Below are 14,673 nucleotides of genomic sequence, written 5' to 3'. Positions count from 1 at the left end.
TGCTGCTTCTGTACCTGTTTAATTCAGCAGCAGTATCTGTTCATCTTGGATGCACAAAAAGTGGCGAGGATCAATCTGTGACCTCACCTGGCATTTCAGATTTTAATCTAGTTTGTTAAAGTCTAAATGTTTGCAAAAAGGTTGCGTCAGTTTGCTCCATCAAATGATGAATAATGTAGAATTTGAACATAAAAGACAGGGCAGCAGCAGAGCGATGTCATTTCTTCAGAGCACTTGTATGCCAACAAGTCAGCATCACTTGAACATGCTTATCACATTCAGATGGGTTTACTTCAATCTTTATGATAGACTAGCTGCTGAAAAAAAGAGTATAAATTGGTAAAAACGCAGCGGACCATAAGATTGTAACTACAGTTCCATTTTAGTTTATATTGCTCCACTCAAGGCTCACCTTGATGTGCCAGCTGCTTAAACGCGGCATTACCTGCTTACTCCGGAGCTGATGTGTTGTTAAGCAAGTTCCTACACATCTTTGCGTCTTAGTCTAGATTTGACATTGTGTGTCTTTTGAATAGTAACATCTTCTGTGCCTCTTCTGGGCATTTCCGAGCCATTGTCGCTGGCCTCCTAAGGCTAAGTGATAGTTGCACAAACGCTTTGTAGAGAAAAATCATTAATGCCCTTCACTTCTGTGTTCTTATTCCTAGGATAAATACGTATTCATGGTATAAAAAATAGTGAAAGTACCAGACTTTGACATGCCAATGTACATTTTATTCAGGAGGAAGTGTGGACAAGGAGGTGATAACAAGCTTGGGGCTGAGGCTAGTCTGTGCAGAGGATGTAAGCGTTATGGAGAGTGAAGGCATAAGGATATAGGTGCAGTGGAGCAAGAAATGATGCCTTTCTTTTGGGGGAAAGCAAAAACAAACAAAAAAAAGGAAGTAAAGATGTAGACGTTGTTAATGTGTAAATGCTCTGGTATTTAACGTAGAAAAAAACCCCAACTGTATATTAGTTCTCTTGGCTGTTTATATATCTATTATTCTTAAAATTTGTATGCTGCATGTCCTCTTACCTTACATTTTTTTAGTGTGAGATTTTATGCTGGAAAACCCTGTTAAAATACTTGGGGAAAAAAGTTATTAATGTAAATCCTAAAACAGTTTCCATAGTGCTAGTGCTTAGGGAAAGTACAATATTTTTACTTGATAGGTGTTTGTGGTATCTTTGCCTTTTTATTTTCAAATCAGTGAACTCCCTGAGTTCTTATATTCAGAAAGATTGTCAGGTAACATTTCATCTGAGGTGATTCTAAATATTTGATGGTTTATATGAAGAATGATTGAAAGCAAGAAAGGAATACTAATTTTTGATCTCTTATTATTCTAACCTGTCAGGAAAATTAGGGGGATTTGCACAAGAAAACAACACTATAGATTCTGGAGAACTTGATATAGGCCGAAGAGCGATACAAGAAGTTCCCCCGGGGATTTTTTGGAGATCACAACTCTTCATTGATCAGCCACAATTTCTTAAATTTAATATATCCCTTCAGAAAGATGCATTGATTGGAGTATATGGCCGAAAAGGCTTACCACCTTCACACACTCAGGTGAGAACTGCTTGCGTTAAAAGTAGGACACGTTACCAAAAACTGTGAGCTTGTATCTTCTGTGTCTTTCTTCTTTCTCGGGATTATGTCCTTTTCCATTTTGCTGATTTTTATTTTTACTTTTTATGCTTTATTGATGTCACGTGATGTCCAAAACATTTATAATACTATAAGTAATGAATCTAAACTGACGGGAGGGAGTTCTTGTTTATGAGCTGTTCTGAATGCCATGAGTAATGATTATGCTTTAGATAGGGAGTTGTTTAATGCAGAATTTTTAGGTGCTTTTTTTCTTCCATGGTATGTAGACATATCTTTAAAAATCTAGGCAAACTAATACAGTATCTTATGGCCACACATGTGGTCGAGAGCACCTGGCAAAGACTGATGCTTTGCCAAATTTCCAAGCAAGAAGACAACAGGTTTTCAAGGAAGTTTCAGTTTGTTCTACAAGCAAATGCTACAGTATTTACAGCTTGGTGTCTCACTGAATAGATACATAAAAGAAAAAAATACGTACTATGTGTCTACAAAGGTACAGTGATCTGGGATTCTAAAAGTGTCAAGTCTTCACTAGACATTTAGTGTCTTGAAACTTTGTTTTTAAGTGTCCCAGAGGATTTATTATGTTCCACCCCTCAGAAGGTTTCTAATGAGACTTTTTATTGCATATGGTCATGTGTTTGCCTAGTAACAAAAAAAACATTTTTTATCCATAGTTAAAGAAAAGTTGAAGTATAAAGAATGATTAGTCTTCTGGATCAGCCAGAGAAAAGGAGAATCATTGCCTGAGATGGTGTTTTAGAATCAATTGTATTCAGATTTTATTTTTAAGGTTTAAGATCCTCCTAGCTTAGACTTCTTGCAGCTCAGGATTTGCCCAAGTGCTGACTCTGAACCATTGTTACACTTGAAAAGGGAGTTGAGCTCATGCTCTTCTACCCCATTTAGACAATTATGCTACATCTTACTGATTTTTATGGTTTTTTAAGTATATGGGTTTGTCCTGGACACAACTCTATCAACCTAATGATAGAATTGGAATGAAGCTTGTCTGATTATGCCTGATACGCACTTGAGTCCATAACTGCAAAATTCAAATAATTTTTTTAATCCTGCATTTGTTTTAATTTTCACACTACTGCACTATATAGATTTATTTTGTTTCTTCATCAACATAACTTTTAGAAGACCTAGAGCATAGAAATACTGGTAATTATATCACCTATTTAGCAGTTGCAAAACACAGAAAGAATTAGGGTCAGCAAAGGAGTTTCTTGCAGCTAAAATGACAGAAAATTACATTAGCTTTATTTTTTTGTTTAGTTTCCATTAAATGACAAAAAATTTACTGAACACAGAAAATGCACTTATGTTTATTTAAAAATTTGATCTTCATGAAAATGATTAAATGAATTTTCTTCAGAACTTCACATATGAACACCCACCCTCAGGCTGACAACAAGCATGAGAAATTCTAGCTCAAAGAAAATTGATTCAGAAAGTTATCAGCCATTGGAAATAAGGGTTTGGAATACAAATGCCATCTCAATGATAACAACAATAACAAGAGCTGGGGGAATACATGCGTGGCAAGAATGAATAAAACTGAAGAAGCTGATCGCGACTGTGCATTTATATGAGAAGTTATGCAAGTAGATAAGTCTGCGAAAAATGATCCTTCCTTGATTCGTTATCCTGGAAAAAGATTGAAATAGGAGTGCCCTTTATCCAAAGACTCAGGAAAAGGAGATAACTAAATCTATTTCCCATCATCTATTTCCCATCATCATCTTACACAAACTCCTTTTCCTTTCCCTTTGGATTCCTACTACCCAAGTGCTTATTTATGTTTAAGTATGATGCAACAGAAAGAATCATATGCGGCTCCTGCTACTATATCTTCTGTAGTTTCTGTGATGTTTTGGATATATTGTTCCCAGGATATAGGTCAAGCTCTCTTGTCCTATTTTTGCCTGGTATATAATTAAAGTGTTTTTTACAAACCGTTTCACTGACACTTGATACCTTGAAAAATTAGACATGCTTACTTATCAATGCCCTGGTGAACTTCTAGGGCTGCTGAAGATTCTCAAGGGTGTGGGGTTATCAGAATGTTTATACAACCTTGAACCCAGTGACATCTGATTTAGGTGCCTGAGATAAAGCATATACGTAATCTCCTAAAAATGCAGTTCCAGTGAGCAGTTGAGGGTTTTTTGTGACTGTGCTCCTGCACATGGGGTAAAATCAGAATAAAATATTTCTCAACAGTTTAAGCCTTTCTGCCACAAAATCCTAGTCACAGGACTTTGATGGAGACACAACTTGTACTGGTAAAATATGTATTTCACCAAAGTAGCTTATATAAACAAAATAAGGTATTTAGGCAAAAGGACGTCTAATGAAATAGAACACGAGGGCTTTGCAAGCATAAATATTTATTGTTTTCTTGTTTCCCCTAACTCTTATGACTTCTACTGACAAAAGCTCTTAACTGCAAGCCAGGCATAGCTGGCAGGGGCAGATTAATTAACTAACAGCTAATTCCGGGCTTTACTGCATATGCTTCCATTGGATGAGGCAGCTTACTTGTATAGCTCCAAGTGTCACAGGAACATACTAGAAAAACACATGAATGTCCATGCTGGGTCTCATCAAAGGCCTGTCTAGCCCAGCATTCTGTCTGTGATGGTGGCCATTAGCAGATATGTAGAGATCACTATAGCAGCATGACAGATTTGTAGTGATTCTTCCTACAATACACTCTTGGCTTCCAGCGTTGTAAGGCTGAAGGACTTCCTGAGTCATAGGTGCTGTCTTTGTATTTTATAACCATTGATAGATTCTTTTTTCCTATGAATTTGCCTAGTCACCTTTGAACCTATGGAAGCCTTTAGCAGCCATGACATTAGCAGCAAGGAGTTTCACAGCTTAACTGTGCATCTCACAGTACACTCCTCAGTGTGTTTTAGGCAGCCTCCTGGTACTTTTAGTTTGACACCCTGTTGGTAGTGTTTTGGAAGAGACAGTGGAGAGTTTCTCACTGATTTCTTCTCCATGCCACCCTTGATTTGTCGGGCTCTAGTGTCCTCAATGAGTTGTATTTTTTCCAGTCTATTTAGTCATTCATTGCATGAAAGCTGCTTTAGTCCTTTGATCATCCTTGTCCTTTTCTGAATGTTCTCCAGTTTTACTGCAGTCTTTTTGAGTTACATAGATCAGAACATAGCAGATGTTGAACTATGATGGTTTCATACAATGCCTTAATGATGTCTGCTTTTTTAGTCATAGAACTGATATTTCTGTAGATCTGTCTACCATAGCTCCAAGCTCTCATCATAGAATGATAAAAGCTGGCTCAGAGCCAATGTCTGGATGTGTAAAGCTAGGGTTGTTTCATGAGAACTTTGAAAAGTAGTATCATCTCACCTATACATATCACTTCATGTCTGCGTCTCTTGAAAGCTATCTGTTCTTATCTCCCAGTCACAGAGTGACAAGTGCTAATAACAAAATTTATGCAAATGAGCAACTGCTGCCTGTTCTCAAAAGTTAGTATTTGAATTTTCAGATCTTATATTGAATAATAGAGAGCTGATTACTACCTGCACTCTGCCTATGATGCCCTATACATGTAAAGACAAACCACCATCTTCTTTAGCTCTCTCCTTTCAGCACTGATGTTTCTATGAATGTCTGCCTTCTCTCCATGTCACTTTTGGCTATAATGTAAAACTTGCATATTACATTTGCCACCTTGTTCTCCACTTCTCTCCCAGATCCTGTTTATTCACCTGTTTTTTGTCTCTAGTTAAAACCAGACAGTGAATAAGAGGAAGTTGGAATAAGAGGAAATTGGAGTCTCTCTTTCCTTAGCTGTACAACCTCTGTTGCCATTCATCCTACCACTGTAGTGGACATAATGAAAGTATGATAGAAATGAGCTTGGGAGAGATCTCAAGAAGTCTTTTTGTTTACACCCTTGTCTTGGAGCAGGATCGACTTCCTATTGCTTGCTTAGCATTTCTTCATAAAATAATAACAGAACACAGCAAATTTAACTCTCTTTCTGTCCCATAATCCAAAATGTAGGGATCATAGAATCATAGAATGGTTAGGGTTGGAAGGGACCTCAAAGATCATCTAGTTCCAACCCCCCTGCCATGGGCAGAGACACCCTCCACTACACCAGGTTGCCCAAAGCCTCGTCCAACCTGGCCTTGAACACTGCCAGGGATGGGGCATCCACAACTTCTCTGGGCAACCTGTTCCACTGCCTCACCGCTCCCAGAGTGAAAAATTTCTTTCTTATATCCAACGTAAATCTGCCCTCTTTCAGTTCAAAACCATTGCCCCATGTCCTATCACTACAAGCCCTTGTAAAAAGTCCCTCTCCAGCTTTCCTGTAGGCCCCCTTTAGGTACTGGAAAGCTGCAATAAGATCACCCCGGAGCCTTCTCTTCTCCAGGCTGAACAGCCCCAACTCTCTCAGCCTGTCTTCATAGCAGAGGTGCTCCAGCTATGAAGTGGTGGGTTGACGCTGGCTGGACACCAGGTGCCCACCAGAGCTGCTCTATCACTATCACTCCCTCCTCAGCTGGACAGAGGAGAGAAAATATAACGAAAGGCTCGTGGGTCAAGATAAGGATGGGGAGATCACTCAGCAATTACCGTCACGGGCAAAACAGACTTGACTTGGGGAAATCAGTTTCATTTATTGTCAGTCAATCAGAGTAGGATAATGAGAACTAAAACCAAATCTTAAAACACCTCCGCCACCCCTTCCTTCTTCCCAGGCTTAACTTTGCTCCCCATTTCTCTGCCTCCTCCCCTCAGCAGCACAGGGGGACAGGGAATGGGGGTTGCAGTCAGTTCATCACATGTTGTTTCTGCCGCTCCTTCCTCCTCAGAAGGAGGACTCCTCTCACTCTTCCCCTTCTCCAGCATAGGTTCCCTCCCATGGGAGACAGTCTTCCATGAACTTCTCCAATGTGAGTCCTTCTCATGGGCTACAGTTCCTCATGAACTGCTCCAGCATGAGTCCCTCCCACGGGGTGCAGTCCTTCAGGAACAGACTGCTCCAGCCTGGGTCCCCCACAGGGTCACAAGTCCTGCCAGGAGCCTGCTCCAGTGTGGGCTTCCCATGGGGTCACAGACTCCTTCAGGCATCCACCTGCTCTGGCATGTGGTCCTCCACAGGCTGCAGGTGGATCTTTGCTCCAATGTTAGCCCCCATGGGCTGCAGAGGGACAGCCTGGTCTTCACCATGGGCTGCAGGGGAATCTCTGCTCCAGGTCCTGGAGCACATCCTCCCCCTCCTTCTTCACTGCCCTTGATGTCTGCAGAGTTGTTTCTCTCACATATCCTCAGTCCTCCCTCTGGCTGCAGTTTTCTCTTGTACATGTTTGCGTCCTCCCCTTCTTAAATATGTTATCCCAGAGGCGCTACAACCATCGCTGATGGGCTCACCTTGGCCAGCAGCGGGTCCATCTTGGAGCTGACTGGCGTTGGCTCTATCAGATATCGGGGAGGCTTCTAGCAGCTTCTCACAGAAGCCACCCCTGTAGGCTCCCCCTACCAAAACCCTGCCACGCAAACCCAATAGAATACAGCATGTAGGAAACAGTTTGATATACTGTAATCAGGACAGAATTTTTGGTGGTGTTTCTGTATTCTCTTTAGGTACCAAAATCAGTCTCAAGCACAGCCACTATGTGCGTGTCACAGACCGATCTGAGATGCACAGTTCTCTCTTTCTGGGGAATCATAAATAAATCAACCAGAAATAATTGACGGTGGCTGTCCATTCTAAACCCAATCAATGTGAGACTGAAAGTCTTTGTGACACTTTCTAAAAATGTCAGTTCCATTGCAGCCACAGGATCAATATGTTTATTTAAAGAGAATTTAGGAATAAAAAAAAGGATTTTGGTTTAAAGCAAAACTGAATGGAGTGGTAGGGCAAATCAGTGCATTTAGACTCAATATAAAGATAATTAATTTATCCTCATAGGAGGAAAATAAAATTAATATGGTTTTTGCTTAGGAAGATAATTGTTTTTCCAGTCTGTTTCTGTTATCATGTCCTAAATATTAAAAAACAGCCTTTAAAAGAGTTAAGATCAATTATGTTTTTTGCTGGGGGACAGTCTGAACAGTAAATTTCCCTCTGTATGGCTTTTAAAGTGTAGTCTAAAATGATGTTCTGATAACAGCATATGTCCTTATTACATTAAAAATACAAAATCATTAATTATACCATGCTTGTCAGCCATTAGTATACTCTTTGTAGTCAATCAAGTAGTGTAATCACTTGTTCCTGTATCAAAAATATGATTTTCATCTGAAATTGTCCTCCTACAAAAAAATTATTCTCTGCAGTATACAAATTACAGGGTCGCTTCTAATGTCTGTAAATAACTTGTTAAAACTCAGAACTCCCTGAGCTTTCTCTTTTTTAAAATACTGGAGAGAAATGCAACCTGAAAAAAGTATTCTTGAGTCAGGCGTGAGGAAGAAAAAAACCCTAAAATTGTTTTGCTCTCTCTCACAAAATAAGATAAATATTTAATTCTCTGACAAATGAGAATGTTGAATGGTTTTGAATAATTGGTGCTCTCCCAAAACAGTTGCATTCATTTTCATGTGGTGCTGCACGTACATTCAGAGTGACAGCGTACCGAGGTACCAGCTTCTGCACATCCTAATCACGTTATGTTCTATTCTGCTGGTTCAGACAGAGCTGGAAAAGTGTCTCAGGTGTCGATAGAGGCATATTAACTATGCATTTCCTTCACATCCTGAATGGTAGGAAGATAATTCTGATTACTGGGGAGGACCATTCTTACAATAGCAGTGAATTTTGGCCTGCAATTTCAAGAAAAGAACATTAGTACTTAAACCCTTGTTCCAAGACAAAGGCCATCGTGTTTTCTTTGTCCCAGGGGCAGCTTCTGAAGGTCACAAGTCAGGATGTAAAACCACTGATCCTCTGGTCCTGGTAACCGATGTTATCCTAGTTCAGGTGAATCTGCAATTTCACATATTGGCCTTTACTTTAATAGGCCCAGGATGTAATTCCATTTGAGAGAGATCTCAAACGTGTGGGAAGATTGAAGGTTTAGATGTTACAGTTCACTTCATACAATAAACATGCGTCGGAATAAAAGTGCAACTGTGGACAGACTCACCAGGAAAAGCAGAGACTCTCTACCACAAGCAAGACTGCTCTAAATTTTTGTTTGTTTGTTTAATTTTGCTATATCCTCATTGATCTTTACATGATAAATGTGCAGAAGACATCTTTCAATCCCTGAGAGCAGACTCCCAGATAGTGTAAATCAGTGCAGGGCCTGGAGCAGATTCAGCCCTCCTGGTGTTATTAGTGCTAGTTAAGATTAACATGTGTAAAACCATGTGTTGTGAGCTTGCTTGTTGTATCAGCTGAGATGCTGCTACATTTTTCCAAGCCCCACTGATCGTACCATCATAGAATCATTTAGGTTGGATGATGATTGTTAACAAAACAGTATGCGCTGTCCATTGACCTGAGGCACCATATTTTTTGTCCGTTTGTCATTTCTGACACTTGCAATGTTTTATGCTTTCCATCTCCTTTTTTGGGCTTCTGTGATAGGAAGTAAAGCTCTTGCTCTCCTTCCTGCAGAACTCTAGAATGTGCGAAAGGGAGATTGAACAATTTAGTCCTTCATCTACATCTAAATGAAAAGTCAAGTAGATTATTGGTGTTGGATATTATTATTAACCCTTATGCATGTAACACTCTGAAAGTTAGCTCTCACCTGTAATTCAGGTGGCAGTCATGACTGCAGATTCATTTCAGCTGATGTTTTCTTCCTCTCATATATGTAATAGGTTCATTGGTCACTTATCACCAAAAAAGCTACTCTAATAAGCATGAGGACTAGTTGGCATTTTTGTTTGAAGTCTTATCAAGGGGCAAAGAAATAAGCAAGGGTTGGTTTCAGCTCCCACTTCCCTGCTCCAAAAGGAAACTCTTGGTCAAAATACACACATGTTGTTAGAATGTTGTGGGGTAGCTCACAGTGCCACGAGTCATCCCATGACTTGTAAAGCTCCTATGTGTTCCTTCCCACAGTATGATTTTGTGGAGCTCCTGGACGGCAGCCGGCTGATTGCGAGGGAGCAACGCAACATGCTGGAATCGGAACGAGCGGGGCGGCAGGCAAGGTCTGTCAGTCTCCACGAGGCAGGTTTTATCCAGTATTTGGATTCTGGCATCTGGCACCTGGCCTTTTATAACGATGGGAAAAATGCGGAGCAGGTGTCTTTTAATACCATAATTATAGGTAAGCATAATCTTCAAAGCTCTTACCAAACACTAGGCTCCGGTCAGGTTTTTAGGAATCCAGAGATAAGTTTTCAGAGTTAAATGATCTGACTTTTTTTCACAGGTTTTCCATTGATAGTGTTTCTTTTGCTGCTCAGAACAAAAAGCAGACTATCTATTTTAATTACTTCGTCTAAGGCATAAGGAATGCACCTTCTTGTAAAACAGCGCTTGAAAGGAGGACACTGTTTTGAAGTGTGTGTTAAATGGCATGGGGCTGGATTTTAAGTATGGAACTCGTACGGTTTTACCGCTATAATTTGAGCCTTTTTATTGGAAAGTAGTGTCCTAAGGTACTAGAGGCATCAGCAATAGAAAATCACAGCTATTTGTGCTCTTCAAACAAACCAAACGTAAACACTTCTCTTGGAGCAAGAGCGCACTGTCAGTTAGTAGTGGTTCAAATGATAGGTACTTCGTGCGGTGGGCGTCTGTGAATTATCCTCCTTTTTTTCCCTTTAGAGTCTGTGGTGGAATGCCCCCGAAATTGCCATGGTAACGGCGAATGTGTTTCTGGATCCTGCCACTGCTTTCCCGGGTTTCTGGGCCCCGATTGTTCAAGAGGTAAATGAACCCAATCCTTTTCTCAAGTCCGTTTAAGCGAGCACGAAGACAGCTACTTCGGGAAAGCAACTGGCATGTGACTTGCGTCTTAGATGTTCTTCCTTATTAAACTTTGGTGAAGAACTTGGTTTTAATTTTTCTGCCGTGTTTTATTTCACAGCAGCCTGCCCAGTGCTGTGCAGCGGCAATGGGCAGTACTCCAAAGGACGCTGCCTGTGTTACAGCGGCTGGAAGGGCACCGAGTGTGACGTGCCGACAACTCAGTGCATTGATCCCCAGTGCGGGGGCCGGGGCATCTGCATCATGGGCTCCTGTGCCTGCAACTCCGGGTACAAAGGAGAAAACTGTGAAGAAGGTAAATATTTACCCCAGCACCTACTGTTGTTGGTCTGATTTCCAGCTGGCACATCTAGGTCTATCAATTTCACTAGGTCTAGATCATAGGCACTAATGATGTTTCTTCAAAAATCATTTTAGAATACTAAAAATCAAGTTTGGGAATCACAAGTATCACTGAACTCTACAGAATTATTATACTTTATTTATTCTCAAGTAAAAATTCTTAATAATGTGTAATATCTTTTTGCTTGCCGGGATATTTTTATTTACTTTCTCTGACTGACAGCTCAGAAGAAGGCATGCAAAAAGCAGGTCTTGGAATACAAGAAGACTTACTGAATCTTCACAGATTAGATAGAATAAATCATTGACGTATTGCATTTGTTAGTGATCTGTTCCACCAACCGCATTGTGAAAAGTGCTGATTCAAATGCATCAGAGTGAAAAACGATGCATCATTTTTGTATTCCAGAGATGTGCATAATAATATTCATTCTGGTGTGCTGCAAAATGCAGTTCATTTTCCATTCTATTTTTTTAGGGAGTAAAAAGTGCCATTTTCTTCCTCAATCAAATTGATTTTATTGATCTCCACATACAAAGTAATGCAATTAAGTCTCTGGAATTAAATTTTCAGACCATTGACCCTACAAGTGTAACATTTTATTGAGTCAAATTGCTAAATTAAATCTCGTCATCTAAAGCACGTTAAAGTGAATTAAGATGGATAGACAGTATGCAACTCATTTACTTCTGAAACAAGTTGAGGGTCTTGTACAGCCGTGAAAACTCTGTAGCGGTGGATCGGGTCTGTTGATAACTGAGTGCTGCAGGGAACCCAACACTTGTTACACTGTGATTAGGCAAAGCAGAGATCAGTTGCCCAAGACTCAAAGCCAATCTCATTGCAAGTCAGAAAAATTAGCAAGCTTTGAAAGGTTCTCCCTTAATTCAGTGGTAACTCTGCAAATGTCCCGATGTGGGTTTGTGCACATGCAAATTTCACAATACCAGAAAGTGATGTGGAAGCAAGGTGTTTTACAAAGAAAATTGCTGCTATGCAATTAGTGACAATAAAGAGTGATTTACATTGTAGTCAGAGAAGGGAGGCTGGCACCAAGATACCTTGGTCCACTCTGTCTTTTTCTCACTGGTTGCAATGAAAACAAAGGTGAACTTCTCAGCTTAAACCTGCTAATGTTTACTTTTAAGATAAGTGCAGTGCTGCCTATTTCACAAAGTCCTAAAACATGGACTAAGCCCAAAAGTGCCGTGAGCGTCTAGAGATTGATTACTGTTGTTAGGAATGACAAGTTTAAGCTGACCTTTCTCATCTTCCCGCAGCGGATTGCTTGGATCCAGCCTGCTCCAGCCATGGCGTGTGCATCCATGGCGAGTGCCACTGCAACCCAGGCTGGGGTGGCAACAACTGTGAAATATTGAAGACAATGTGCCCTGACCAGTGCTCTGGCCATGGCACTTACCTTCAAGAGAGTGGTACCTGCACCTGTGACCCCAACTGGACAGGTCCAGATTGCTCCAATGGTAAGAGTTAAAAGTACTCGCATTTTGTGAAATGATGATGTCTTGAATAGCAGCGTTTTAATGATGTTATTGTGTTAGGACCTGACCTGCTGAGCTGATGGAAGTCTTTGAGTTGACTTCAGCATGAACTGCACATTGATTCAAAAGTTCAAAATAATTGATGAATTTGAAGTGTTTGAAAATCAATATTTGTTGGTATCTTTTAGCTGCCTTCACCTGGTAACTTCAAGTACTTCACATGCAAGTACAGAATGTTCTTTGTACAATATATGGATCTGAGTATCATCTTACCTAATATATCTATTTGGAAACTTAAAACTATGCTAGTGAAACTAGAGACAGTCACATTTTCAAAATCTCTCCAAAACAGACAGCGTTGCATTTTGAAGGCAAAGGGTATGCAAGAATGAATCCTGAACAGCTTTTGAGGAAGGGTGCAGGCTGTCAAGGTGGAAGGATTTGGTAGGAGTAAAGAAGCAGAGAGATTTCTTGAAGCCTGAAACTGAGCTTATTAAACCTATAGTCTGAGCTTAGAAACAAAAGGAGAAAATGGCTGGAGGTACTATCACAAAGAGCAGAATCTAAATATTTATAAAGTATAACAGCAGCCTTTGACAAACACGAGTTTTTAGAATACTGTTTGGTAGCCACATATCAAAAGAGAAATCATGTCTAACTGTGAGACATATATTTGTCTAAGTTCATCTAACAACTCAGATGATTTTGTTAATGAAAACTGAACACATGGGCTAGCTGGGTTTATGCCAGCTTATGAATAAATACAACTTTTTCATGAGGAACCATCTTTCTAAAACAAATGTACTTCCTGACCAGGATCTGTGATACACCATAATGGTTTATGCACACAAAGTGATAGGACAGTCTTCCAGACATTCAAGAAAAAGTGACAGAGAGAAGAAAATGTTGTCTTCTGTTAAATTTGTTTAGAAGAAAAAATTCTTCTCTGAACATTTCTAGCACTAAAAATGGCTCTTTGTGAGAGACCCTTTCTAGTTCTCAGGAAAAACGTGGATCTTGTATTTCTTGGCACAGTGTCCTCTAAACTATTTTTGATGATTCAGTTATGCTCCATCTTCTACTTATGTTTCAAGGAATGATTGGTCATTAAAATAACATGAAATGTTTCTGATCTTCTCAAATATTTCCAAAGTGTCAAACTCACAAAAGAGCTTTGTAAAAATACGCACAGACTTACTTGCTGAAGTCATGTGAAATGACCTTCAGAGTGGTACACTAAAAAAGTAAATCTTACCCATAAACGTTTTGTTAAGCTGCGAGAAGAAAAAAAGAATGAGTTATTTCCATCAGAGGGGTTTATAGGTTTGAAATCAGCAGAGCTTTCCTCTATCTTCATCAGCAGTTTGTCCGTTAATTAGCCCTTCAATTCCACTTCAATTAAATTAACTCTAATTAATAAGTTCATTACAAAGATTGACGCACCTTGCTCAAAGCTAGTGTGCTAAAAGCTGATAAACACCTTCACCCTAATGAAAAATTGATTAGATGGAAGAGAAATAAACCTTTCTTTCTTGGAGCTGCGTTGACGTTTTGTGACTCTAAAGTTAATCAAACCATCTTGCATCTCTTAATCAAAAATTTAATTCAAAGTAGATATAAAATGCTGTATAGGAAAAAAGGGGAGGGGGAATTACAGCTGTCTTTCTCCATAAAGGTTTTGGCTCTTTCTTCTGGGAGATAGAACAGCTCCTTGATACAGTGTTTAATGTTCCAGGGCACTTTGAGGCAGAGGGTTGTACTCTATGGGGAAAGAAAAACACTGTTGACAGGGAAACTGGAAGCCTTTCTTGTGCTGAATGCTTCTTTCTTCTGCTGTTGAAAATAATTTCAGTCTTTTATTACTAAACTGTTTGTTGTCTTTCACAAGAAAACAAAAACTAAACACGGTACTCCTGTGAACCAGTACGTGGTTACAGCCAGCTGTATGCCAAGGAACTAAAGAAGTCCCTCAGGCTGTACTGTATCTTGTTTTTCTGTTTTCTGCTTAGCAGAAGTAAAGTTTGCTGGAGTCTGACTAAATGAACCAAAACTGTAAATACAAAATCTGGCAGTCTAAATAATCATCTTGTATTAGCTGAGACTTAACATGCGTTGTTTGGCCTCCAACTACCTTTGGCTGTAAACGTATTTTTCAATTATTCTATCAGTTACAAGATCCTGTTACTATATGTAAATGACAAGTTAAATTGCTGTATGTTGATTTTTTTTTAACAATCTATTATTTAAACCAGACTGT

The 14,673-nt window shown here is 39.7% G+C and overlaps 1 protein-coding gene across 9 annotated transcripts in view; it reads left to right on the top strand.

Moving 5' to 3' along the window:
* TENM3 (teneurin transmembrane protein 3) overlaps positions 1-14,673 on the top strand; it is a 321,876-nt gene that overhangs the window by 228,124 nt on the left and 79,079 nt on the right. For 8 of the 9 annotated variants that reach the window (XM_086612225.1, XM_086612224.1, XM_086612223.1 and 5 more), the window contains 5 exons: positions 1,362-1,576; positions 9,699-9,909; positions 10,413-10,514; positions 10,675-10,869; positions 12,198-12,398. In XM_086612225.1, coding sequence (XP_086468351.1) covers positions 1,362-1,576; positions 9,699-9,909; positions 10,413-10,514; positions 10,675-10,869; positions 12,198-12,398 — 924 coding nt within the window. The remainder of the gene's footprint in view (positions 1-1,361; positions 1,577-9,698; positions 9,910-10,412; positions 10,515-10,674; positions 10,870-12,197; positions 12,399-14,673) is intronic. The other variant, XM_086612227.1, reaches the window with a different exon arrangement.

This window comes from Tauraco erythrolophus, chromosome 5, assembly GCF_009769465.1.
Source record: "Tauraco erythrolophus isolate bTauEry1 chromosome 5, bTauEry1.pri, whole genome shotgun sequence".
Lineage (NCBI taxonomy): Eukaryota > Metazoa > Chordata > Aves > Musophagiformes > Musophagidae > Tauraco > Tauraco erythrolophus.
The sequence above is the reverse complement of the archived record's forward strand: the minus strand, read 5'-3'. Positions and strand labels throughout refer to the sequence as shown.